The sequence below is a fragment of the Bombus pascuorum genome, chromosome 8, assembly GCF_905332965.1.
Source record: "Bombus pascuorum chromosome 8, iyBomPasc1.1, whole genome shotgun sequence".
NCBI classification, from domain to species: Eukaryota; Metazoa; Arthropoda; class Insecta; order Hymenoptera; family Apidae; genus Bombus; species Bombus pascuorum.
In genome coordinates, this window is record NC_083495.1 from 483,927 (window position 1) to 509,234 (window position 25,308).

At 30.1% G+C, this 25,308-nt stretch overlaps 1 protein-coding gene across 7 annotated transcripts in view; it reads right to left on the minus strand.

Annotated features, from left to right (window-relative positions):
* LOC132909708 (protein scalloped) overlaps window positions 1-25,308 on the minus strand; it is a 326,958-nt gene that overhangs the window by 232,998 nt on the left and 68,652 nt on the right. Inside the window, exon 2 of one of the 7 annotated variants that reach the window (XM_060964672.1) lies at window positions 18,114-18,227. The exons of 5 other annotated variants lie outside the window; for them this stretch is intronic. In XM_060964672.1, coding sequence (XP_060820655.1) covers window positions 18,114-18,156 — 43 coding nt within the window. In that variant the 5' untranslated portion in view covers window positions 18,157-18,227. Of the gene's footprint in view, window positions 1-18,113; window positions 18,228-25,308 lie in introns of those variants that run through there. One more of the 7 variants, XM_060964680.1, reaches the window with a different exon arrangement.

Here is a 25,308-nt window from a genome sequence, read left to right on the forward strand (position 1 = left end):
TGAAGACCACCTTGGAAAGTCAGACGGAGGCAGGGAACTCGTGCACGCAGAAACGAGCAAGAACGAACGACAGAAAAGCTAACAGAGGAGGGAGGGTTTAGGTTAGGATGCGCCAGGCCAGGAAATGCACTTGACGCAGCGTCGTCGCGGAGGATGAGTCATCGGAGATACGGAAAACCGGTTCGCCACGGCTATAAGCCTTTTCCCCTGGCAGTCAGCAGTCCCTCTCCTCTTCTCCTATTCTCTTTATCCGTTGGCGAGTTCTGCCACTCTTTCTTTCCTTCCCTCCCTTTTCTTCCGAGCAGTCAGCACTTCCCTGGCCTGCCTCCATCGGCTACCTCTCCGCCGCCACCTTGTGCCGCTGCTGCTGGCTCGTATAGCTGCGATAGTGGGATTAAAGGTGGATCTCGGCGTCGTCAATCGTCACTTTGTCACACCGCGTACGGTTCGTACCGTTTGCACACCGGGTGACCGGAAATAAATTGAACGTAGTTGTTTTGTCAAATTATAAAGAAAAGAAAAAAAAAAGAAGGATAATAAAAATAATAGGCACGCCAATTGAAAAAACCTATTAAACCTATTGTGCATATAATATATAAGTCGAGAATATAAAAAAATATCTATGATTTGAGAAAAATAATTTTTATATCATAGTGATATAAAGTAAGTATGTACTTCGATTTTTTCGTAGATGTTTTATCTAAACGAAAGAGAAACTTGTAGCGAAAAAAATATTGAACAAATTTTTGAAAATCTTTTTCATAATTACAACGAAAATTCAATTAGACTCAATGATGTAATTTTTCAAAATAAATTATATATCAATTATCGTGTTAATGCAATTTCAAAACATATACACTTAAGGTTCTGTAACTTTCGAATTTATAGATCAAATTACGTGTAATCGAAATTGTATTCAGTAAATTCCTGCAGTCTACATGATGAATATAAGATAATAAAGTATATAGAATTCAACAGTTCAAACATAGTAGATACTTAAATAAATGATAAAACAAAATCTATTTTTTTGTTTTCTAATCTAATCTAACAAGAGGAATATTGAAAATTATCAAGTTCTTCATATTCACATCTTATTATATACTGTACACAATCTTCATTTAAGCGGCTTATGCCATTTTTCTCGTAACAATATAATATACGCAAAAGTCACTTTCATTATTACGCATTTCTCCTAGATTTGTTTGCTGCAATTTTTTATATCTTATTAGAACGAAAACCTTTCATTTTAGCAAAATAGATTAATCAATAATTAATTAGATAACATTAAAAATTTTAACAAAATTGTATTCTAAAATATTCGCGAAAATTCGTATTTAAACATATTTTAATGAACTTGAAATAAAGTAGCGCTACCATAATCAGTTGTTGAAGTTCACTCTAGATAACAAAGTAAATAGGAAGAAAAATAAAGTGCCGCTACAATAATACAAAGATCATGCAATATACGATTTATAAATTTCATCTGTATTTAACTTGTTTCTAAGTCTTAATTCGTTTAATCACTATATTCCTTACTTTATAATAACTTTCTTTTGCAAAGTAATATTCCTATACTTTTATACAATCGACACGTGTGTCTTTATGTTAATTAGCGGTGGCTTCGTTTTATCCATGCAAATGATGTAATACGCATGTATACATCAATCAGAGAAGACGTATAAAGTTGAATGTAATTATCATCGTCATTACTTATTGCTAACTTTTAGATAATCGATAAATTCATTTTCGATTGTGACATCTAAAACTACAATATATTACTTATATTGAAATGATCTTATGCCGGTTTTTCTTATTTCTATTTACTTTTTATTTTAAACAAAATTATTTAGATATTTCAGAATTTTTATTTATGTTTCTTAAAATAGTAATACCATTCCCTTTGAGATTTATATCGTATATTACATATTATATACTTATCAAATTTATGTATTACGCACGCGCTGTTTATTTATTATTTATTTATTCATTATTCATTTATTGAAATATAATATATCATAATAAAAAGAGAATAGTAAATATAAGCAATGCTATTAAATTTTATATCGACAAAATCGATACAGAAATTATCTTCAAAAATTACTTGTCTAAAAGAGTAATAGCCATATTTGACAAATTATATTAATAATTCCATATTTCGAATTGTTGAAATCAATTTTTATTAATTTCAGATTTTTGTATCGTTTTACTATTTAATAAATTTATTTGAATTTTTATGAAATAATTTGGAATTTTACCAATTGTCAGCTAATATGTAATTTACGTAACATGGAAGTGAAACGTAATCCCTTAATTCTATTGAACATCGTATACACCGCGTGAAATTCATATCATCCGTTAGCTATAAGATCATATAATCCGATTACTGTATCACTATAATTATATTAACCTTCGATAAAGATCTTCTTGTTGAACAATTTCCTGTAATTTTCAATTTTTCTACAATAATTTAACAAAAAAGTCTTACAGAATTTTTGTGATATTTTAAATAAAAGATCACAATTTTCTTTTTTCATTTTAGTTTTCTAAGAGAAGAGGGATTTTAATATATAATTAAGTACGATTATGTATAAATTTGTGAATTTAGAGTAGCATAATTTCAATACTTTTTAACATTAAAAAATTTTCCTTTGTAACAATATTTATTTTTACTGTTCATTTAGATCATACTTTTATATTTTTTCATTATTTACTTTTTTACTATTTATTTTTTTATTAGAAAAGACTACAATAATTATTCCATGTTGCTTGTGAACTAACACTTATATCTATAATATAATGCAAATTCTGAAAAATTCGCTTATATACGTTATTTGTAGAGCATAGAATTTCGCTCTTGAGATTAAAATTATCGACTATTCCGAGATAACGAAGGTGGCTTCATATTATGTATAACGACCAATCGATTAAATTACTCGTTTCGGACTTTGTAAATTCGAACTAAACTCGAAACAGTAATTTTCTAATTCAATATGCAGTAACCAACAACTAGTTTGTAAGTGCCTGTTTCACTAAATGAATGCATCGACTTATAATAAACAAAAGACAATTGGAAAAATATTCATGATGCTCATTATGTAATTTTAACTTTTGTACGCTGACATTTACGTTGTTTGCATGATGCTTCAGTCAGATATAAGGAAAGTGAATAATCAATTTTTTTTTTCGTAATGATGAGCGATGCTTAGAATTAGTTTATCATAATGGATTCTCAAATCTGCTTATACATCTAATTTATTCTTGTGACTTCTTGAAACAACAGTGTTAAATAAACAAGAATTGCATAAGGATCAAATATATAACTTATACCATTTTCACGTTATTTTCTTAACTATTTATGTACCTATATTGTTTTCATTAAGTCGCATTATTTTTAATAATAATGTTAAATAAATGAAAACTAAAAAGTTCAAACATATCACTGTTTGTATCTTGTCAACCAATTTTTTATAACCGGGGATGTGATTTACTTTTAGAATTATTTAGTGCGTTCGTACATATTATTAAATGTCTGCTATCTTATGGACCAATTTCAATAAAGCCAATATTTCTATGAATTTTTCATTAGTTGAGAATCTGAATAATTAGCAGAGTAAAAAACTCATTAAGCAGTGCTCAGAGTCTATTTCTAAATAAATATACAATTATATAAAGAATGAAGTAACAAAAATTTTATGCAATTTATTTCTATAATTAAATTTTATAAACAGATACAGTTTTCTCCTTTTTCATGTTTTATTATTGTTGTTCTTTTTTTGTAAAACATAATTTATTCTCTTATTTAACAGTTGGAAGATTATCAAGACAATCGAAATTTTAAAAAGTATTTTTTAATTTTGTTACAAGTACCTTAGAATATTTATCTGAAGATTTTACAATACTATCTAAAACATCTAACTTCGTATAGCATTAAATAATACTTGTAGAAATACAGAATAGAAAACTTTGTACGTAACAGTAAAATCTTACAAAGTGACTAATATAGTCAGTGTAGATTTGCATGACTTTATATGTGTATTTTAAACGTACGTAAAATATTTCGATCGATTTGAGAAAACTGAAGTCAAGGCAATTAAAAATCTTTGTTACTAAACACAATGCTACTGCATTTTCAATTTCTAACTACCAATCATTTTCTTATTTCGATCTTAGTTCTTCAATCAGAAATCATTAACAGTGAATAAAATAGAAATAGTGAAATAAAGATATAAAAAATGAGTAAAACGAAGGATTTAGTATAGTTAAACCAGCCTATAAACTATATCAAGTATTAAAAAGATACTACTACGATAACTTTTTCTACGAAAATACGTATTTTATATTTGCCGACGGTACTCATTTGTGTCATTGATTATTGACAAGTATATGAAGAGTACACAGTACTTTTAAGATGTCGCTACAAAAAGAAAATCTAGACGATTTAAATCAGGAGATTGGGGAAATCGTGGCACTGGTCCACTTCGTCCAAACCATCTTTCAGTAAGAGTGTTATTTAAATATTATCGGACGTTGAAAGCAAAATGAGCTGGGTTTCCATTATGCATACATTATTGTTCCAATCTTTCACTGAGATTCATGGAGTGTAATATTAACGACAAGATATTTGTTAAAAAATTAAGACCAGGTGTGACCATTAATTGATTTAACAAAATGACAGGTCCTAAAAATTGATAATCTACTATACCCATTCACACATTCAAAAAGAATTTGGTTCCGCCCATAAGTATTGTACATGTTTATTGTATGTAATGTCACTTCTAATGAATGCAGCTTTGTCAGTAAACGAAATACGTAAAACAAATTGTGGATTCGATGCACGCTCTATGAGAACTCATTGCGAAAACTCTGCTCTCGGTGGATACTCTGATGGAGCGAGAGCCTGCACTCGTTGTATATGATAAGAATACAGTAATTATTGTATATGAAGAATTTTCATCACAGCACGCTGCCTGATTCCCACTGATGCCGAAATTCTCTTCTACTAGATATTCCTGGATTTTCTTTAACCGTCTTTAAGACGCAGACTTCCTGAGTAACAGTTGAAGCAAACGTAGGCCTTCCCGAACGAATGTCGTGTTTCAAATGAACCAGTTTCGCAAAGGCGTTAATAGAGTTTCTTAAACAATGTATGGTATCTTTTAATTTAGATATCTTTCCGCGTAAATAGTACAATAACAAGTTTTCGTGCTACTATAGTGCGATCATTGGCAATTCCATAGGTGTAACGCATATTTGCCGTTTCTTGATTACGATAATACGATGTCACTTTTACCGCATTGAGAAAATTTTGTATTAGCTCTGTAATTGTCCGCTAATCACGAAGAGGTGTGTAACGAAATATCTCTTGCGACGCCGCGTTTCATAACAGAATAATCCTGCGTTATGACACATGCATAGACTAGAAAGACAGATAATCCATTGCTTCCATACGGTACAATAGCTCCTGAAGCGAGAAAGTTACTTGCTTTAACCGAAACAAAAAATTGCTTATAGCTTTGAAACTATATACCGTTTTCGACTTGTGTATACTGGAATCTTTTTCATTTCACAAGTACTATCTATCCTAGAAGTTATGAACCCCTTTTTTGTCTCACCCTGTATAGTAGAGAAATCATGCATCTGTTATATTGATCTCATGAAAATATTATAAGCATACTGTATTATATAGAGTATAGAAAGTATTGTGCGCATAGGTAGTATACAATGTAAAGATATCAATCCTTACAGATTGTTTTTTAGAATAACACGATCTAACCTACATAATGCTTGAGAACTATTATAACTTATATATAATGAAAAAAGCAAGATACACATATGATATATGTGTACATTGTATGATATACAAATAAACATTATCATATTTGCCTGTAACAAAATTATTCAATAGTAAATTATTTGATAAGGTTAGGTATCGATCATTTTCCAGGAAAAAATGGTTAAAGATAAGTAATCTATTCTAATGCGAAAATTTAGAAGCGTCATAAATTTTGAAAACGCCGAGCGCAACTCGTGAAATATGAAAAGGTAATAGAAATGTATACTACTAATACTACTTATTATGCAATTAAATTATCTCAAAAAAAAAAAAAAAAAAAAAAAAAAAAAAACAATAGATGATCTATTCCAAAATGAACAATCATATTACAATCATCGTTTCGATATTCAAAGCCACTCCATTGCATTTTATTGTAGCTAAATACACGTCTCGGCATCGTCTACGTAGACGTCTTTAAACTCACAAAGCAACCGTTCCAAACCATCACCGGTAATTTATTCCGTTTTTAATTTCCTTCGTCGAGCTTCTGCTCGATGGAGCAACGTGGAGTTTCCACTCAAGGCCTTTTCCAACGAGATCGTGCCAGCCTCTGGTTTAATGACATTTGAAAGGGCCAGGAAAAAGGTCAAGATGCATCGATACAGCGCAGCTCAGGATTCGTGCCGACTTCACAAGATGAGCACAGAATCCGCCTCCATCTCTTTCTCTCTCTCTCTCTCTCCTTCTTTCTCTCTTTCTCTCCCTCCTGATTTTACACGCAGCTCTACCTGTCCATCTCTTCTCTCTGGTTCGTTCTTTTCTCTCTGTCCTCGAATCGGTAAACCGGTGCAAAAGGTAGCAAGCAAGAAGTGAAACCGCGCTCGGCGAACGGCGATTTGTCGGCGAACAATAGAAGGTCAGTGCATTTCAGAACACGGCCGTACAACAGAGCATCGCTCTTCGTTTAAGCAACCAGATGCAATGTACTGGGTTAGATGATTTTCCTTAAAGCAATTCACGTTCCGGCTACCGTGGATCGCGGATTTATAGATCGATATAGATCGATACGTTAGAACTCGCGTGATCCACACGAAACTTTCAACCTACTATCTCGATGTTTCTTCAGGGATATAGTGTTATGAGGTTAGAAAGTTTTGGATGAATTTAGATCTCCCTAATGTGAATCATTTAATATTTCAGTGATATACATAGAAACAAGACAAAATTCAATTTAATAGAAAACTATTTTATTTCTTACTTCGTAACTAACAGAATCCCAGTCTACGAAATTGAGATTGATGAAAACCGTATTTGGTGCTCTGGCGCTACTAAGTTTTCTGAAAGATAATTTTAAGAAGTTAGGCAGATTTAGCTGAATTTTATTAAATATATATAGATTTGAAACATGTGTTACTGAGTCGCCTTCTTTCTGTGTTTCCTTACATCAGGGTTTCTTTATATGATAATTTACCAATTAGTAACATTAATGAATTGAAAAAATGACAAATTATTTTGGTTTATTCAAAATAGCAGTTTAAATAAATTACCGAAATTTTTCAGAACATATCTATACATTATTACATGCAATTCGATTTTTATGAAAATATTCATATATCAATTAGTTATTAAATTAACACTCTTTACACTGAACAAAATACTTCTTTATTTTCTTTTTAAATACTTTTATTTACTTTTATGAAAAATTGTTTATTTACTTTTAATAAGTATTTACTTATTTTTTAAGATAGTATCTACCTCGCATATAGATCATACATCAAGTATTTCTAACTTGTTAGATTTAGTAAGTTAGGTTTAGTAACATAAAAATGTATTGAACAACATTGAAAGACTATTTTATGATCAAAATATTCGAACAGATAAGAAAAACAAAATAAAGTTTATATAATCTTAATATTTCAAATTATAGATATAATTAAACTAATGTTCTCAGAGAATTTGCTCTGCCATTAAAGTAACTCGTAATTGGCTACGTAATACGTTAACTATAAAATGAAGAGTTGAATTTTATCTTAACAAAAGCCTTGTTATAGATTCATTTCTGTAATGGATTTAATGATTAAAATCTCATTAGAAAGTTATCTCAAAATACGTTAAAAATCCATCAATTTTAATTTGTGGCTTCTAGACACGATTTTTTTAGCCTTTTACTAGATAAAATACCAACCGATTCGCGTTAGCTGATTAAGCGATCGTCGACTACTAGCAAAACATTAATAGAATACACGTGTCAGTTATGTCTGAAGGAATAATCTGCGTCACTGTGTTTCAAACTTCTTTGTCAGTGAATTATTGAGACATATATATAGAAATCAGGACCTCAGAAATTGTAGATCACAATACAAGCTATACGTAATTAATGTCAAATAAAAAAAAACCATCATAATGACTAATAATAAGAGCAATTATAAATAAAATTTGTCTAATAAATCAGTAAAATCAACAAAAATTATCTAAAGGCAGAGAGGTAAGCGTATTGCAGTAAACCAGAATCCAGGGCGCTCAGGATTCGAATATAATCCGAATATTCTACGATACTCGATATAATGCAATTTAGGCATTTAATACAATAGATTATTATAGCCAGCATGTAGCAACTACGCGCAAAATTTGAGCTAAATCGATGACCCAAATATCACAAGTTCCTCAGTCTCGCACGAAACAACACACTGTCGCAAAAATCGAACTCTCACTCGAGAAAGTGGCGAACCATTTCCCTTTATAACATCTTCCAGCTTGTAGCAAAACATGGAAAGTATAGGGTAAGATACTTGAAATTATTATGTTGATTAATTTATAAAACTTACGCGATATAAAATGACATTTTAGCTAAATATTTGATAGATTACAATAATTCTTTTTTTTTATTATTACTTAATATGAAACATGAAGATCATATGCTTAAGTTATCTCAACTTATATTTTGTATAGAACATAAGTAAAACTAAAAATAAGCATCATTAGTTGCGCAATTATAAAAACTCACTTAAATTATAAACAGATCAATTTTAAAGAAATAAACAAAATTCTCTGCATCTACTGTTAGAAACGCTAAAAATTTTTTCAGTTAATCAAAATTGTTTGCAGAAACTGATCCAACGAAAAACTTGGAACGAGAGGCTACCGATGGAATGATCTTGCGTCACTGGATACGAACCGAAAGGAGAAAGAACTCTATAACTTGTAGTAAGACGATCTCAGGCCATCGTCTACCTGACGACGTGCCACAGGATTTATTGTCATGGACAAAAGTTGACGTGTCCTGCTGGTCTAACATGCACCTGGAGATATAATAGCCATCTCGCCCATTAAGGATCAGGAAAGAGACTAAGAGATCTGGTTTACGGTTGGAGACGGTTGGTTTACGAAAAGTTGAGAAGGTTAGGCTAAGACCGTCGTTGTGGGTGGTTAGGAGACAATGACGTGGATCCGGCAAGAACGATTTTACTCTTTCGACATTCTACGTGACATACGTGTCATATCCTAAGAACCTCGATGGCCACAAAGCAGTGTTTCCCAACGTGAAATGTAAACCCCCCATAAGAAAGTAATTTTAAATATTATGAGACAATTAAATTCGTTACTTTCGTCGATGTAATTACATAAAAAGACATCATTGTATTTTACGCTACCTGGCATTTCTTTTGTGTAACATTTTTACATGTTTTTATTTGTCTGATTAGCTAAAAGTTGCCTACTATTAATTTAAATAAATTAAATGCTTTGCCATAATTGTACTAGGTTCGTTCGACAGTTGAAAACTTGCACATAATCTCTCATATTTTTTAAATTTATATTCATTAAAGACAGTCAAATTATCAATAATTTTACTATACTAGTTATAGCTTTATTATACTTTTAATTTACTTATTAAAACTTGGTTAACTTAATTAGGGAGGGGGCGGCATCAAAATCATTAAGTCGTTTAGATAAAACGTAATCTAAGAAAGGTTAGGGAACACTGCTATAAAAGATTCCGAATCGCAATGAATGCGTTTTAGGATGTTTGCTTCTTCCCACGTAATTGTAAAAATGCCTGCAAATGGCAGAAATGGTATGAAAAGAAAAAAGCCGTTTCTTGTGATTGGATTGGTTTCAGTTCAAAATTTTGATGTTTATTAATGGAAGCACACTATCGTTCATAAGTATTTGGGCACTTCTAAATTATTGCAAATGACATAGGATTCTTTAGAAACATTTAAAATTGACTTTTCCAGCCCCAATCTCGAATCAAACAAAATAATGAAAAAATGAAATAATTATTATTTATGTGCGTAATTTATCGTTCAGATTTTTCTGCTAAAGATTTTTTCCGTTAAAGAACGTCTCAAAAATCTTTCTTTTTTTACGCATAGAATTATTCTACATTTGATTACATTATTTAATGATATTGTATAACCCTGTATAATATCTTGTTGATGTTTTTAAATACAAATTTAATAAAAGTTGCGCATTAAATAAGTAATTTCTTTTCGATCTTAATCTTAATTAAAGTACGACGAGATAAAATTGAATTTTCTGCAAATGTCTTATCTTTCAATTCTCGATAAACATAACAACCATGTAACTATATTTTCGCAATCTTTATTAAATTATCAAGTAACTATTATGCTATTATTACGAAAATATTAAATATATGGAAAATATTTTAGACATTTTATTAAGGGGACTTATGCAGAAAGTAACACTTGAGCGTGACCATCTTTCATCTTAAGTCAATATTGACACATTCATTTGATCCATCAAACTTATTAATCTCTTAGAAACTCTTAGTACATTAATACTGATTATATCACTTTATTTTACAGTTCTTACATATATTTTATATGATTTCTTATTCTGTTGGTGATACATCTTTGTTCGAAAAATGAGAAAATCAAAAAGGTCGTTATCAAAAATTGATTCTGTTACTTGGCTAACACTCTGCAGGTTATTAATTGTAAAATCTTCTAATTTCTGTAAAACGTTACTTTTAAACCGTTTCTGTGCAAGTAAGGGAACACGCCCCAGCGCAGTAAGTACAATTTTCACTTTCAGTATCAGAATCGAACACGAAGGTTTTTTGTCGTTTCATTAGTCTAATATTCACATCGTAATGAATCAGACCTACATGTATATATTCTGAAGAAGTATTACTTTCCGAATCATTAGCATTATCGCTTAAACAAAGTATCAGAGAAAGAGTTACTCAAAAATTCGCGATACACCATACAAAAGGTAAAAAAAATCTAACATGGTAAAAGGCGAATAATAAACACAATCACAAATTCTATAATGGACACTTTATCAATTTTAAGTTTTGACAATTTCGTACGATAATTTTAATTATATCTTTCTCTAAACACGTTTGGTATAAGTATATCTCTGATCAACGATGTGTTAAAAGTCTAAAACAATAAATGAAAAATTAAATAAAAATGTAAAAGTCAAACGAAACGAGGCATAGAAGTTGCCTGAGAGCGTTTCGCGCAACGACGTGTTGCCGACCGATAAATTAGATTCCGAAATGAGTCGTAAAACGAAGCTGCGGTTTTACGAGGTTCGTCGAAACAGGACGCGCTGTACTTTGGTGCAGGTTTACAAATACGTGGATCAATTCCAGGTTTATCGTCCAGCAGCGGCGATTGGCCGACTCCCTACGTTGTATCTACACACGTAAAACGCAGTTACGTGTACGATCACACACATGTATGTACATCGTATATAAACGTATATCATATACATAATGCACATAGATTCTATATTCCGGCTGTGTACCGCCATAATAATTCAGTCTCGAACGTCGCTCTCTCCGCAGTGACCGCAACCTGCAGAGCCGACGAAACACGAGCAAATCAACTGTCCCGGCTATTTTCCGCCTAGTTACGTAAATTAATACTAGTAACGATACCGAAATTATTGTTTCATCGAGACATATGTATAGTTGATGTGAGAGATCCTGAGCCAATCAACGATCGATGCTTTTATGTTTTGGGAATATTCGTCGGTTTTACGCTGTAAAAGTGTACGATTAGTTGGAAATTTGATAATCGTACTTCGGGGAATTCTAAGGTGTTCTATAGTGACATGTAATTATGTAAGTTGCGAATAACGGAGGAAATATAGAAAAATGTTTAGCTCATTAGTACGTCCAACCAATTCAATTACGAAAACTATCTTTCTTTGTGTTTAAGAAATTAAATTAAATTTACGACTTAACCTAATAATTAGTAATAATTAATAACCTAAAAAAAATCTCAAAAGTATAATCCACGAATTGCAGATACAAAAGCTCCTGATTTCAGAGAGTAATAAAATTGTTAAATCGAAATTTCGATATATGTTTTAATGTTTTGCCATTTATTAGACGATAAATTGAATCAAGATTTGAAGAAACATCTACCATTTGTTAAGCGATTAGTACAACTAGTGGAGCTATTTAAAATTGTCAACGAAATCTTTCTGTCTAAAACCTAACTTCTAAAATGGCTGCCACCTACAACTCTGTCAGCTTGATAAATGCGACTGTCCTTGCTTATTATAGAACTGAAAATTTGAAATAAGAAACGAAATAGAAGCGAAACAGTAAAACGAAGGCTAGTGTACTTTTAAGAACCACAAAACAAGAAAATTTTGAAAACTGGAGTCTTGCAAAGCGAATTAACATCATTAATAAAATTTTACAAGTTACAAATTGGTCAATTGTAGCAACTTGACATTTTTAGGTTATGTACAACACCAACCATAAATAGTTATTCAAAAAATATTCATCAATTATTTTTTCTTAATTACTGATTTTCTCATTGATGTTAATAATATTAATAATACTTCTATTATTATTATACTGTACTATTACTATATTATTAATATTGTATATTATGCAATATACATTACATAATAAATAAACTGCGGTTTTTGCATATTTGGAGGATTTAAGGTTTCAAAAATCTAGAGAATGTATATACACAATATACAGAAATATCTAAAATAGAGCATTTGCTAGCTATAATATTTAGTAAATTAAACAATTTTCTACTTACACTCCATTTCTTTAGTTATATTTATAAAAATATAAAATTGCATAAACGTAATCTGATCCGCAGTATAATAATAAATAAACAGACTTTATTGATCTAATTAATTTGCAATTTACACCAATGATAATGTCATGAACACTAATAATAATAGTAGTATAATAGTATAATTATATATTTATATAATTATATATGTCATATAAATTACGTATTATATATAATATAATAATATAAATAATATTATAATATAATGCATATATATGATATAATTAAGTATATGGTAATAAATTAAAGTATATAACATATATTATTAATTAATAAAATTAATAATATTATTATATTATTTATATAACTATTATATATGATGTATATGTAATATATGATACAATATGATGATAATGATATATATATATATATATATGTGTATATGTTATATTTATACATATTTTATACGAAAATAAAACAAATTAAAGAAGAAAATGTTGAAGTTGTGCGATGTTTCGATAGCATGACCGTACTATTTTAATCGGCGATAAATTTAGAGTATTACACATAACATAGTTTAGTTATCAAGAACTCTTTACGTCAGTATTAAACATGATGACGAACTATTTTTATCTCAGATAACGTTACTTTTAAGATGAATATATCTGCAGAATTAATCTATCATCGAACACGTCATTAATCTTCTAAGAAAATTAAAAACAGTAGTTTTGTGACGCCAATTGAATCTTGTGATAAATATACTTCTTACTTTCTACAACTATGAACTTAACTTTCTTGAGATCAACTGTGTTTAAGAGTGATAACATTACACAAAATATTTTCGCTTTTAGCGCGAAATTCAATAAATATCGAGACTAACATTCAACTCTTTGCTGTCTAGTCTTTTATTTTGATTTTGCGTGATAATATAATAGAAAACTTGCTGTAGATAGACAAATACTTTTGTGAGTCACTATATTCCAGGAAAGAAGTTTCACTGTGTGCAACACCTCGAAAAACCTTGATTATTTCGGTACTCTAAAAGAAACGGAGCTCCACGATAAACAAATCTTTCCTTTTCCACGTTCAACAAGGCGATCGAAACAAAAAAGAATTATTTCCCCATACGACCGTATCACAAAGCAGTTGGTTCTGGACGATGTGTAATTGCGATTACAGGCTTGTGATTACGAATTCACCGAGAAGGAGAATTTCGCGGTCGGTATATGCTACACATGTGCACACTGAACAGCGCACGCACCGCAGTTACTAGCCGTGGCAGGATGGAAAACGGTGATCGCAACAGCGGCACGCAAAGTGAGCCGACAAAGGCGTCTTATCGCGGCTAATTTATATTTCAAAAGGTTACTGGTGCCATCGAAAGAACGTAGAAACTCCCGACGCTATTCCCAGAGAAATTCTATCCGCCGAAAGATTTATCAATGCCCGTAGCCGATTTCGCGAACATTTCCAACGAAATCGTCGACTCCACGGTCGGTCTAACATCTTTTTCTCGATACCTGTTATAGAATAATACAAAACAACTTTAACCCTTAACACAACGACAGACGTAATATGTAATTGTAAATATGTAGTTCCTTCTGTCCGGAACTATTTTATCCTCGAATAAGGTAGTGATAAGATTGTTCAAATGTGAATGAATGTACTTTCTCTCAGACAATTTTTCTTTTCTTTCTACTTTTTGCTGAGAAGCACCATATATTTCACGCGACTTACGTAGCTCAAGTTTCTCACAATGGGCAACGTGTTAAGAGCAATCCTCAAAGAAAATCGCATTTATAGGTACATAATTAAATATAATATAGTAAGTTTAAACTCTTTGAACAACTTTTTTCTATCTGAATCAAAGACTCGGTTATAGTTTACAGTACCATAAAAATAATGTTTAATACATTTCGTAATATGACAAAATCTTATTAAAGACGCTAAAAGTAAAACTCAATGGTTATATAACGTTTATATAAAATTCTATTTTATTAATCTCTACAGTAGAAATCTATCAAAACAGCCCATTTAGTCTCAGCTAATTATAAATACATAAATCATACATTATTAATTTTTCGAGAAATAATCACGAATACAACATCGCGAGTAAAAATCCAAAGAACCGTTTCGAAAACACTCTACTTCTTCCTAGAAACTGTCCTATCCACTAGAATCGTAAAATGTTCGATTCCTCTTACAAAATTTTTCGAAACATGAAACAAGAAAAAAGAGAAACTGGGTATATAGAACGATTTATAAAAATAACAAGATAAGAAAAGAAAGAAATAAAATAAAAAGAAGAAAAAACGGCGCATCGAGTAAAAGCAAAGGGGAATCCGAGAGAGGCGCATTGATAGCGGGATTTTATAGAATCCGCAATGGTGAGTCATGGATGGAAACCGGTCTTAAGATGACGAACGTTCATCATTGTGAGGCGATCCTAGCGTTAATTGCTTCGATCTTCAAGATCGATCGATTAACTTTAAGAACATTAACACATTGCACGCGTTTCACTAGATATTTCCATTACGATGAAACTAAAATGTTCAAATTGGATCGAGGAGATATGTGTTTTTCTGCTTTTCATTATTAATTGCGTGTTGAAGAATCGGTAAATTAAGGCGAACGTTGTGAATTTATAAATAGTACAAGATGGCGGAGTTTTTCAACAATTTATGTAAAACTTTTTATGCGAACGAATTGGATTTTGATATATGTAGCTGCTTGTTTAAATCAAAGATATAAAATCAAAACTTAAATTCAAGGTAAACGTTGTTCCCATAAGTTCAAAATTTAAGTTTAAGACGAATATCACTTCCATAAGTTCAACATTTAAATATAAAATAAATATCGTTTTTATAAATTCAAAAATAGATAATATGTAGGTTTAACATGTACAGATAATACTACTCATAAGCATATTTCTAAAACTTTTTTAAATATTATAAATTTCTTCATTAATTCTTTTATTCGTTTTATGTATAGAAATATATACAAATAAAATTTCATATTCCATTATTCATAACTACATAAAAATAAACATAATTTATATAAATATATATACACACATATTGAGGCATTAAAATGATTCTAACGAACAACATAACTTTTAGGAAGAAGTAGAATTTCTAAATCGGTTCTCCGAATTCTTCGTCGTGGCGTACGTTTGTCATAACTATTCCAAAAATCTGGTGGTATCGAGATATTAGCTACGAGAACTGTTTGAAATTGCAATAAGATGTAACGAATCATGATAGTTTCGTTCGGTGTCTTGATTGAAATGAAATTATTTAGAGTCAAAAGACATGTCTATCATTTCTTGATAAAATGTTTTCAATTCATGTGTATTGTTATCGTTATCGTTATTAATGCATTTGTTAAGAAGTATTTAGTAGAACAAATGAATATGTTTTAATTCTTAATGTGAAACAGCAATGTTAATTAATATCAATCGCAGAGGTTAACGAGCTCATTGAATATTTCTTTAGTTGGAATAAAAAAAATTCTGAAAGAAACTGAAGTTTTAAATTTCACATTTATAAAAAGATAATTATACATTGAATAATGTATATTAATTATATTTCTTTGGGCATTTTATATCAAGATATTCGAACAGAGCAATTCAAAAACATTTCGTATAAAGGAATGGATTTGAGAAATGAATTTAATTGCAAAATTTTTATCGTATAAATGTCATATAAATATGAATGAGATGAGGTCTTAAAATAAAATTTCATCTATTTGAAAATACTGTCATTTCTATTATGTTTACCGCAATCGAATCTTTACTACCTATTCTAAGCAATATAACTCCACAAATCAATACACAATTTTCCCAAATACCATGCCTCTTACTAACTCAGCTAACATTTAACACATCATAAATACTCATTATCAACAAATAAGTATGATACATTTCCCCAAATTTCGATATATTTTCCAAGAAAGCTTCCATGAACTTAAACATCGATCAATTCTCATCAGTGTTCTCATGAAGATGACGACAGCGCACAACTTCTACCAAGGAAGGATAGTTTACCTCGCGCGGATCTCTTCCACGACACTATTCAATTTCTCATTCAGGATATCATGCATCATCTTTGAGCTTAAAAATTATCTCTTCGATCTTCCAGGATTTCCGTGCAACGCGTCTTGCACAATCTTCTCGAATCGTCATAAATCATGTCGACGGATTGCGTGGGCGACTATGAAACACGCTCTACCCCTCCAAGATGCATAGTAACATTTTACTGGATTTTTACGCACCGTCACAATTCATCCGATAATGACATGGCCGAGTAAAAGTATAGTCGAGCCCGGTAACCCGAATCTCAAGGAAAAGAGCTAAGATCTTCCAGTAGTGGAGTTTATGGTGTTAAGAGAGATTTAACAAACGAAAACGTCTTAAGAAGAATTTGTACAAAAGTTAATGTTTTTCGAATTTGGAACTAACAAATTTACTTTTCAGAAATCGATCGTTTATTTAGACAAATAAACGACAATATAGGTTATAATATGTAGCGCGTGAGTGACACGCATGTGATGCAAGGGTCAGAAATATGGTGAGTGTTGGTTCAAATGAGATTGTTTATTGCGAGGTGTACACATATCTATTATTTCGAGTTACGAATGAAAAATTTGTACGTGAAGAGATTAAAAGAATGCACAAGCGTTATGTTTATGATATGAGCGAATGAAATAACTCGATATACATTAAGCTTTAGAATTCGCTAAAAAATTTTATTGGAAATTTTATAAACATACGTATTAGCTTATTTCAACTAATTTTTCTCTTTTCTTTTTTTTCTACTTTAAGATATTTTGTTAATATTAATAGGTGGTTTTATCGAATTCTATGTCGCATAATATTATACTTATTCCAATTTCAAAAACCTTTAATTTAAAACTTAATATTTCGATTGTGTAACACAGAATAAAGATATCACAGATTTTTCCCACAAATATCGATTTCAAAATAAATAAATTTAAAAATTGATAGATTTTGGAATTAATTCTCAACAAATTAAAAAATTAGTCAATTTTCAAGTTAATTTTCAAGAGATCTAAGAATTAGGAAACTTTCGAATAAACGCGTAAGTTTTTAACAATATCGATTTCAAATTACATAAATTTTAAAATTACTGAACATTCAAATTAATCTTCAATAAATGTAAAAATTAATAGATTTTTAAACGATGAAACCACAAGCATATCCGCTGGATTGGTATTTGATATGCAACCAAAAAAAAAATGCGAATACGTAATTTCATTTTGGAAGATTCGAAGTAACGAGAGAGTACAAAAAGGAACGAACTCACTCATTAGGCGTACATAATCTGGCATTCCGTGTGTCGGACGCATAAAGAACGCTTCTTAAAAGTGTGTTCGGAATGGTCAAAAAGTCTGCTTCATAGACTTCAAAATAGACTTACCTGAAACAAAAAAGGAAAGAATTCATTAGTTATCGTGTAATATTTAGAAAATGATTTCTATAAAGATATAAAAGAAATAAAAGTTAATCTTTATTAGCTAAATTTAAAGCTAATTTATCCATTAATATTAAGTTATGATTCCAATACACTTCAGTTATAATGCTACACTAATGTTTCTATTAATAAAATATGATTTTTCTTACATAGGTATCTCTTACGGTGTTGTCAAAATTTCAATAATTTGGAATATCTTATTTTCATTATCGTACAAAAATATTAAATGTTAAAAGGAAACTTTATAAAATAGAATAATAGATTATTAATTATACACTAATAATTAACTTTCATATGAAGCTATTATTGCGTACAAGTGTATAATATTTAGTTTGTTAAAATGAAATTAGTTAAATTTTAATTAGCAACTATGTAAAATTAATTCTTAGGTACTCTGACAAATATAATTAACCATTTCTACGACTCATTATGCCATTTGTAGAATATCTTTGTACATTTCCTCCTTAAATCGTAAATTTAATTAGTTCAATGACGGAGAATTCGGAAAATAATTCGAACGCGAAAGGAATCGCTAATAAAATTGACCTTTCCGTTGTGCTCCAACGATCCACGATGCTTTCGAAAGGAAGGAGGGGAAAAGCCAGAGAGAAGGAAAGCGTGATTATTTTCGATTCTTAGAAAACCAGGGTCTCAACGTTGGTGAGCAGCCAGGCGTAGGCGATTGTGAGAAATAACAAAAAGGTATGTTACCTCCCTTCGAGTTGATGCTTTGTTTCATTAACCCTGCCACGTGGATAAGACAGACGAAAATGCAATACATTTGGCATGAAATTATATGTAACAACGTTTGTGAATACATATATTATAATTTAATGCTCAATTAATATCGTTAGGTCATAAAAATAGATTCAGATTAGATTATTTAATTTTTAGATATTTCATTCTACATTTATTCTATAATTTATGTGATGAAAAGACTGCCGGTTTTGATGCATTTATATAGATTTTAAAATGTACAGAATATGATATGTAAAAATATCTAAAATACCTAAAGTAAAGTACAGTCTACTTTATTTACTACCAGGCTCCACTTTATTAATTATACTTATAAAAATACAAATTTCCATCAATATCCGTCTAATAGTAAGCACGATTAATAATATTAATGACATTTCAATAAATCTAATAGGGATAAGTACTGTAGTCATCTTTGACATGACAATAGTACTAGAAGCTGAAGTAAAACAAGTGAATTATGTACCTATTTATTCGATAATTTTAGATTTTTGTACTATTACATACTATTAAAATTTATTAGAATTACATATAAGTTAATATCATATAATATCTTTTTCACGTAATTAATAACAAGTTTCTTTTTGTGTAGTGTAATTGCTAGTCATTCAAACTTCGAAGAATTTTGGGAAACTTATAACATGATAATTCGTATTATAATTGTAAATTGTTCAACGATGTATAATGTATAATGTACTGTATGATATTTTCTCTATGAAGATTTAAATCACATCAATAAGAAATAAATTAATAAATACAAAAATCAATAAGAAATAAATTAATAAATACAAAAAAACCCTATTATACATTAAACAACTAATTCTACAAATTTTCTTAATTTTTTCATTTCTCACAGTTTTAATGACACTCCTAAACGAATAATTGAAAAATACACTTTTTTAATTGTTTATATTAAAAAGGGGAAAGAATCGAGAGATAACGAAAACAGGCTATTAACTACCCTAGTTATTAGCAAATTCGTGAATGAATATACCGGTTACATGATATTCTTACAACATAGTTTTATCTATAGGTGATAATAGTGCGCAAGTATTGAAATAGTGAAACGTATCAGAGTTTACCATCAATCCATAAATACTAATCGTATTATATAATAATAATGGGAAAAGCGTACGAAGGATAATAACAGTTAATTAGACGAAAGTGTAATTAATGCGATAATGAGTTTACTCAAACTTAATGGAACGTTGATTTTCCAATTTTTCCAAAAGAGATACATCGGAAAATAATTATTTTATTCCACTTGAAAATGTATCGGAATCTAACAACGGATAATACACATTCAGTTTCAATAAATTTTAAGTAATAGAAAGGAAATAGTATAGATTTATTATATTAGATAGATACTAGGTGCGTCAGATTGCAATATTTCATTCCTACGCTATCAAATTTTTGTAATCATATGAAAGTACGGAATACTTGCGATAATCGCACAGAAATCGGCGCCCAAGTTTTGCAATTATGCGACGGTGGACACAATTCTATTTCTGAAAGCTGAAATCTTAGTCGTGCCGAACATAGAAATGGACAATATCAGTGAAAGAAGAAGAAGGATTGAGAGTCGAGGCGTTCGGTAAATATTTAAAGGCTCGCGATAAGCTGAAATCTTCAATTCAAAAATCAAACTTTCTCATTTTTGATTTGTGTTGAACGAAACTTTTACCAACATGTTTGTTACATTTTTCTGATTAAAATGACATCAAACACAATATAATCTGGCGCATAGTTGCTTACTTAATAAATGATCATTAAATACATATCAATAAGTAAATATATTATAAGTAAATTATATCGTGTTTGTTCTCGTTTTAGTTAGAAAGATTTCACAAATACCTTAGTAAAAGTACAATTTAACGCTTAGCCAACCGTACGGCGAGATCTCCCCTCTGTAAAGGACATCGCTGCGTGACCGAAAGGGGAGATCTCCCTTTTTGACTTTAGCAAGGCGTTTTCTTCTTTTTTGTTGTTATTATCAGTTATTGTTTACCGGGAGTTGTTCCCTATTAACTGCGACACTTTTTCTGCCTTTATAAAGTACAGTATATGATAAAATACACCAATTTGGTGGTGTTAAAATTAATTAAAAAGTTACACTATCAGTTATTACTAAATAAAGTTATAATCGAACGATACCATAGTATACAAAAATATTAAAATGCATTATGAATTTTTAATTTCACGTTCAAGTCGTCTTATTTATCTTTAGTCATCTTTAATGTTTTTAATTTTACCTATATTTTTTATATTTTTAATATATACTTTTAAGTTGATGTTTTGTATAAATGATATGTGAAATCGCTAAACAAAATCATTACTGCAAAATATAATTGACCACCTAAATAATTTTTAGACTTCTTTTGTTTTTCAAGTAGTGAATATTAGTCCTCGTTACTTGGAAAAATGCACGGTGGACAGCATAAGGTTGGCTTGTGCGGGCGCGGTGGACACCCTATAAGTTGGCTTGTCCAGTGCGGTGAGAAGCGTATAGCTCACTGTGGCGCGCGCGGTTGGCTAAGTGTTAAGAAACATTAAAAATAAAAAAAGTTTCGCCTTAGAATTAGTATCTAGATACATTGTCTCAGCGATATCTAACATTGGATCATGTTACACTACTCGACCGCGGCGGGCCGTCGAACTTCGTGGTGCGTTGAGAGTTACCTCTCCCCTCCTTTTCGTAGTGCGGATGACGACAGTGGAAAAGGTTATTTTTCTGCAATTATCGAATATTTCCCTACTAAAAATGATATGAAATTTATCATAGTCGGGTCTAATTAATTAGTACATAATAAATGTAATAGTAAACACATTAATTACTTTTCTAACCATAAATACAAGTACTTTCTATAGCTGTAAATATAAAAAAAATGTAATTTTATTATGGTTACAGAAGTTCTCTATGATAAGCGTAGGAATACTTTCGTGAGTGACTACATGCCAAACGATCTATCTTTTCTATTGTAATTTTCTCTATCTTGTCACAATAATCTCCCGGCGCTGCTTATACATTACTTTGAGAGAAGAACCGGGCACGAAGAACTCCGGAAAATGACGATCTTGTTCTAAAATAGAAATTTCAACATTTTTTATTAAATGCATTTACAATATGGCCCTCGATCGTTAGTTTAATTAAAAATTTGAAGAATTACAACATTTGTCATAATATGATGTAAAAGATAAGAATACAATATAAAAATATAAAACATGTAGATATAGACTATCAACGAGTCAATCGTGAAAATTTTCCATCGGCAATCGGCGACTAAATTTGGTACGCGCTGTGTCCACGTCTGCATATCAACAGACGCACCGCGATGCAAATTTGCAACTCGTTGCGCAACCACGTTGAACGGTCGTAAAAATACAGTCAGACTATATCGATCGATGTGTAATCGATGAATCTAATAATGGCCGGGCGCGATTATTCAAGATCGACGCCGGTGCACGCGCAAACCGATCGCGAAATCAACGCCGGCTGGGAAAGATATTTTCCCCTGGCTGGGTTTGGTTGAAGTTGGTTGGTGAACTGTTCGCGATGGTAGGCGGCGAGCGTGGGTCTATCCGCCGCGATTTAAATATTTAACTCTGCTTAAACGTCAGCGAGCCAGCGCAACGCTGGCATTACTCGCGTGAGCAATAATTCCCGTCCGCGAGTAAACTCGCTTGGGAAAATCGAGCGACCGCGTGAACCATCCTCCCATCTACTTATAACTGGCTGGCGGGAACGCGCTGGGAAAATTTCATTTTGTATGTTTGTTGCAAATAAAGTAATAAAGGAGAAAACAAAAAGAAGAGAAAATGGAGAAAATGTTCATTATTTGGATTTATGTATATGACCCGGCTTTTTGACAGTAAACAGAAAATTTGATTTATTATTCTTTTCCCCTTGTTTAGTATAATTCATACAATTGGCATTAAAAGATTATACAATTGCTACGTATATGAGACAATGTACTATGGAATAACATATAATTCATTAAATATCTACTACAGTTGAGAACAGAAAATGAATATAAAATATTCACTCTGTCGATGATCGTGCACTACTTGAATTTGATGAAATCGATGATGCACCACATATGTCTTAGAATAAAATCGTTATCAATTAATAGTTAAGAAACTAAAAAGATGTAAACATGTGAAAGGTAATAGCATAATAATATAATGATGAGATATATAAAAATTCAAATTTCAGATTATTCTTACAAGAGAAAAACATTTTCATTGTAAAAGGGTCCAATATACATGCATACACTGGACTCACACATCTAGGCAAGTATTTGAAATCATTTCTCCAATCGTACATCTATCATTAATAATATTCTTTAATTTAATGAAATCAGTTATATGTATTTGGAACAACAAAGTCGGCTACATTAAATAACAAAATCCTAAGCTGATATTTCTGAAAATTATTGAGTTGAATGAAATGTATGACCTATAGCGTGGAATCTCACATATCCAAATCTTTATTATACAAATATTCTAACATAATAGTATTAATAAGAGAGCGAGATGTTTCATTTAGTTGTTACGATGCTTATTGTAATTTAACGTCTGCCTTAGGAAAGCTTGGTTATTATCATTATTATAAGAGTCCAATGTTTTATAGCAATAATGTAAAGAGTCAAACAAAAAGTATTTTTTTCCTATGTAGTCATATTACTCATAGAAAAGATAATATTGTTGAATTGATAGAGTAATACTTAATGTAGTTTAAAAAGTAGTAGATGTGAAATACATATATCTCCATGTGTTGAAATTAACTCAAATGGAAATATCGAAACACACGTTATAAATATTATTTTTTTAAGTATTCCCTTCTTATATTGGAACTGTAATGTTACTTTGAAGTCGAAACAATTAAACAATCTAAGTGCTTAATTTCTAAACAGATATACTTCTCAATAAGGGTAACTGCATCATTTTAATAGAAAATTGAAACTGTTAATGCTAAGCAAACAATTTTGGATGAAGGAGATTGAATTAAATGCTTTGTAGAAAAATTAGATAGATATTAAATTTATTACAGAGATTTTTAATAATTTTACTGAATTATCTACAATTTGAAACATTCCTTCCAATGTATATGAAATTACAATATTAATTTTTAATTACAATATTATCTTATTAAGTAGGTATTATTAAAATGTTTCAAATTCTTAATATTAAATATTTCCTTAATATTCACAATTCTTTGCACATTTTCATGCAATAATCTTTACCTAACAATTTCTGCTTTAATTTTTTTTCTCTAATATTTCTTATATAAAATTCTCCAACATTTGATAAAGAAGAAATAAATATTCTGCATTCTTCAAATATTCTAAGTTGAAATTCAATATAGAATTAGAGATGATTTTATGTTCAGATAAAATAATCGAAGAAAATATAGAATTAAACTTTACAAACATTATCTAACGGAAGAAAGCTAGCAATTGTCACAACGTATAATTCATCTACCCACAATTACTTGAGATTAAATGGATTGTTCTCTTGAGATATGAATTATTTCCTCTATTAAAATGCCTCTTGGAAAGATCATATAAAATCTAGTTCGAATTATAATATTTTCCAAAACCCCTTCACGAAAATAAGCTCTTTCAAAACAAAGACTTTCAATATATATTTATATATAACATGCCAAAAAATTGGGATTACTTTCTCAATTGTACCAATATTGCACTACCTAATGTTACCGCTAATTTTATTATTAGTCTGAAAGTAATGCCAAAGACATTAATGATATTCCATTATTCCAAAAGTTTCTTTCATTTTATAAGGAAATAATACATGCACAACATTTTTTGTTTTATATTATTTTATTCCAATAGAACAAAATGGATCATACATAATTCAATAGAATAATATAAAACAAAAAATATTATGCATCTACTATTTCCTTATAAAACGAAAGAAACTTCTGGGACAACCTAATATAATAATTTCCCTTAATTCGATAGATCTTGCGACAAAAAGTTTTCGGTAATAACAAAGACCTAAGCTGATTCCTTTTTCAATTCTTAGATGTTATAAAACATCCAGTGATTCCAAACTTTGGGTTTGTTGTTTCATATTGTTTTACAATGTTTATTTAATATTATAACTTTATTATAATTAATATCATAATTATATTTTACATAATTATTATAATAATAATATATATATAATATATATAATAATATATATATAATAAAATAATATAATTATAATAATAATAATAATTAGTATAATAATTTTATAACTATAATTA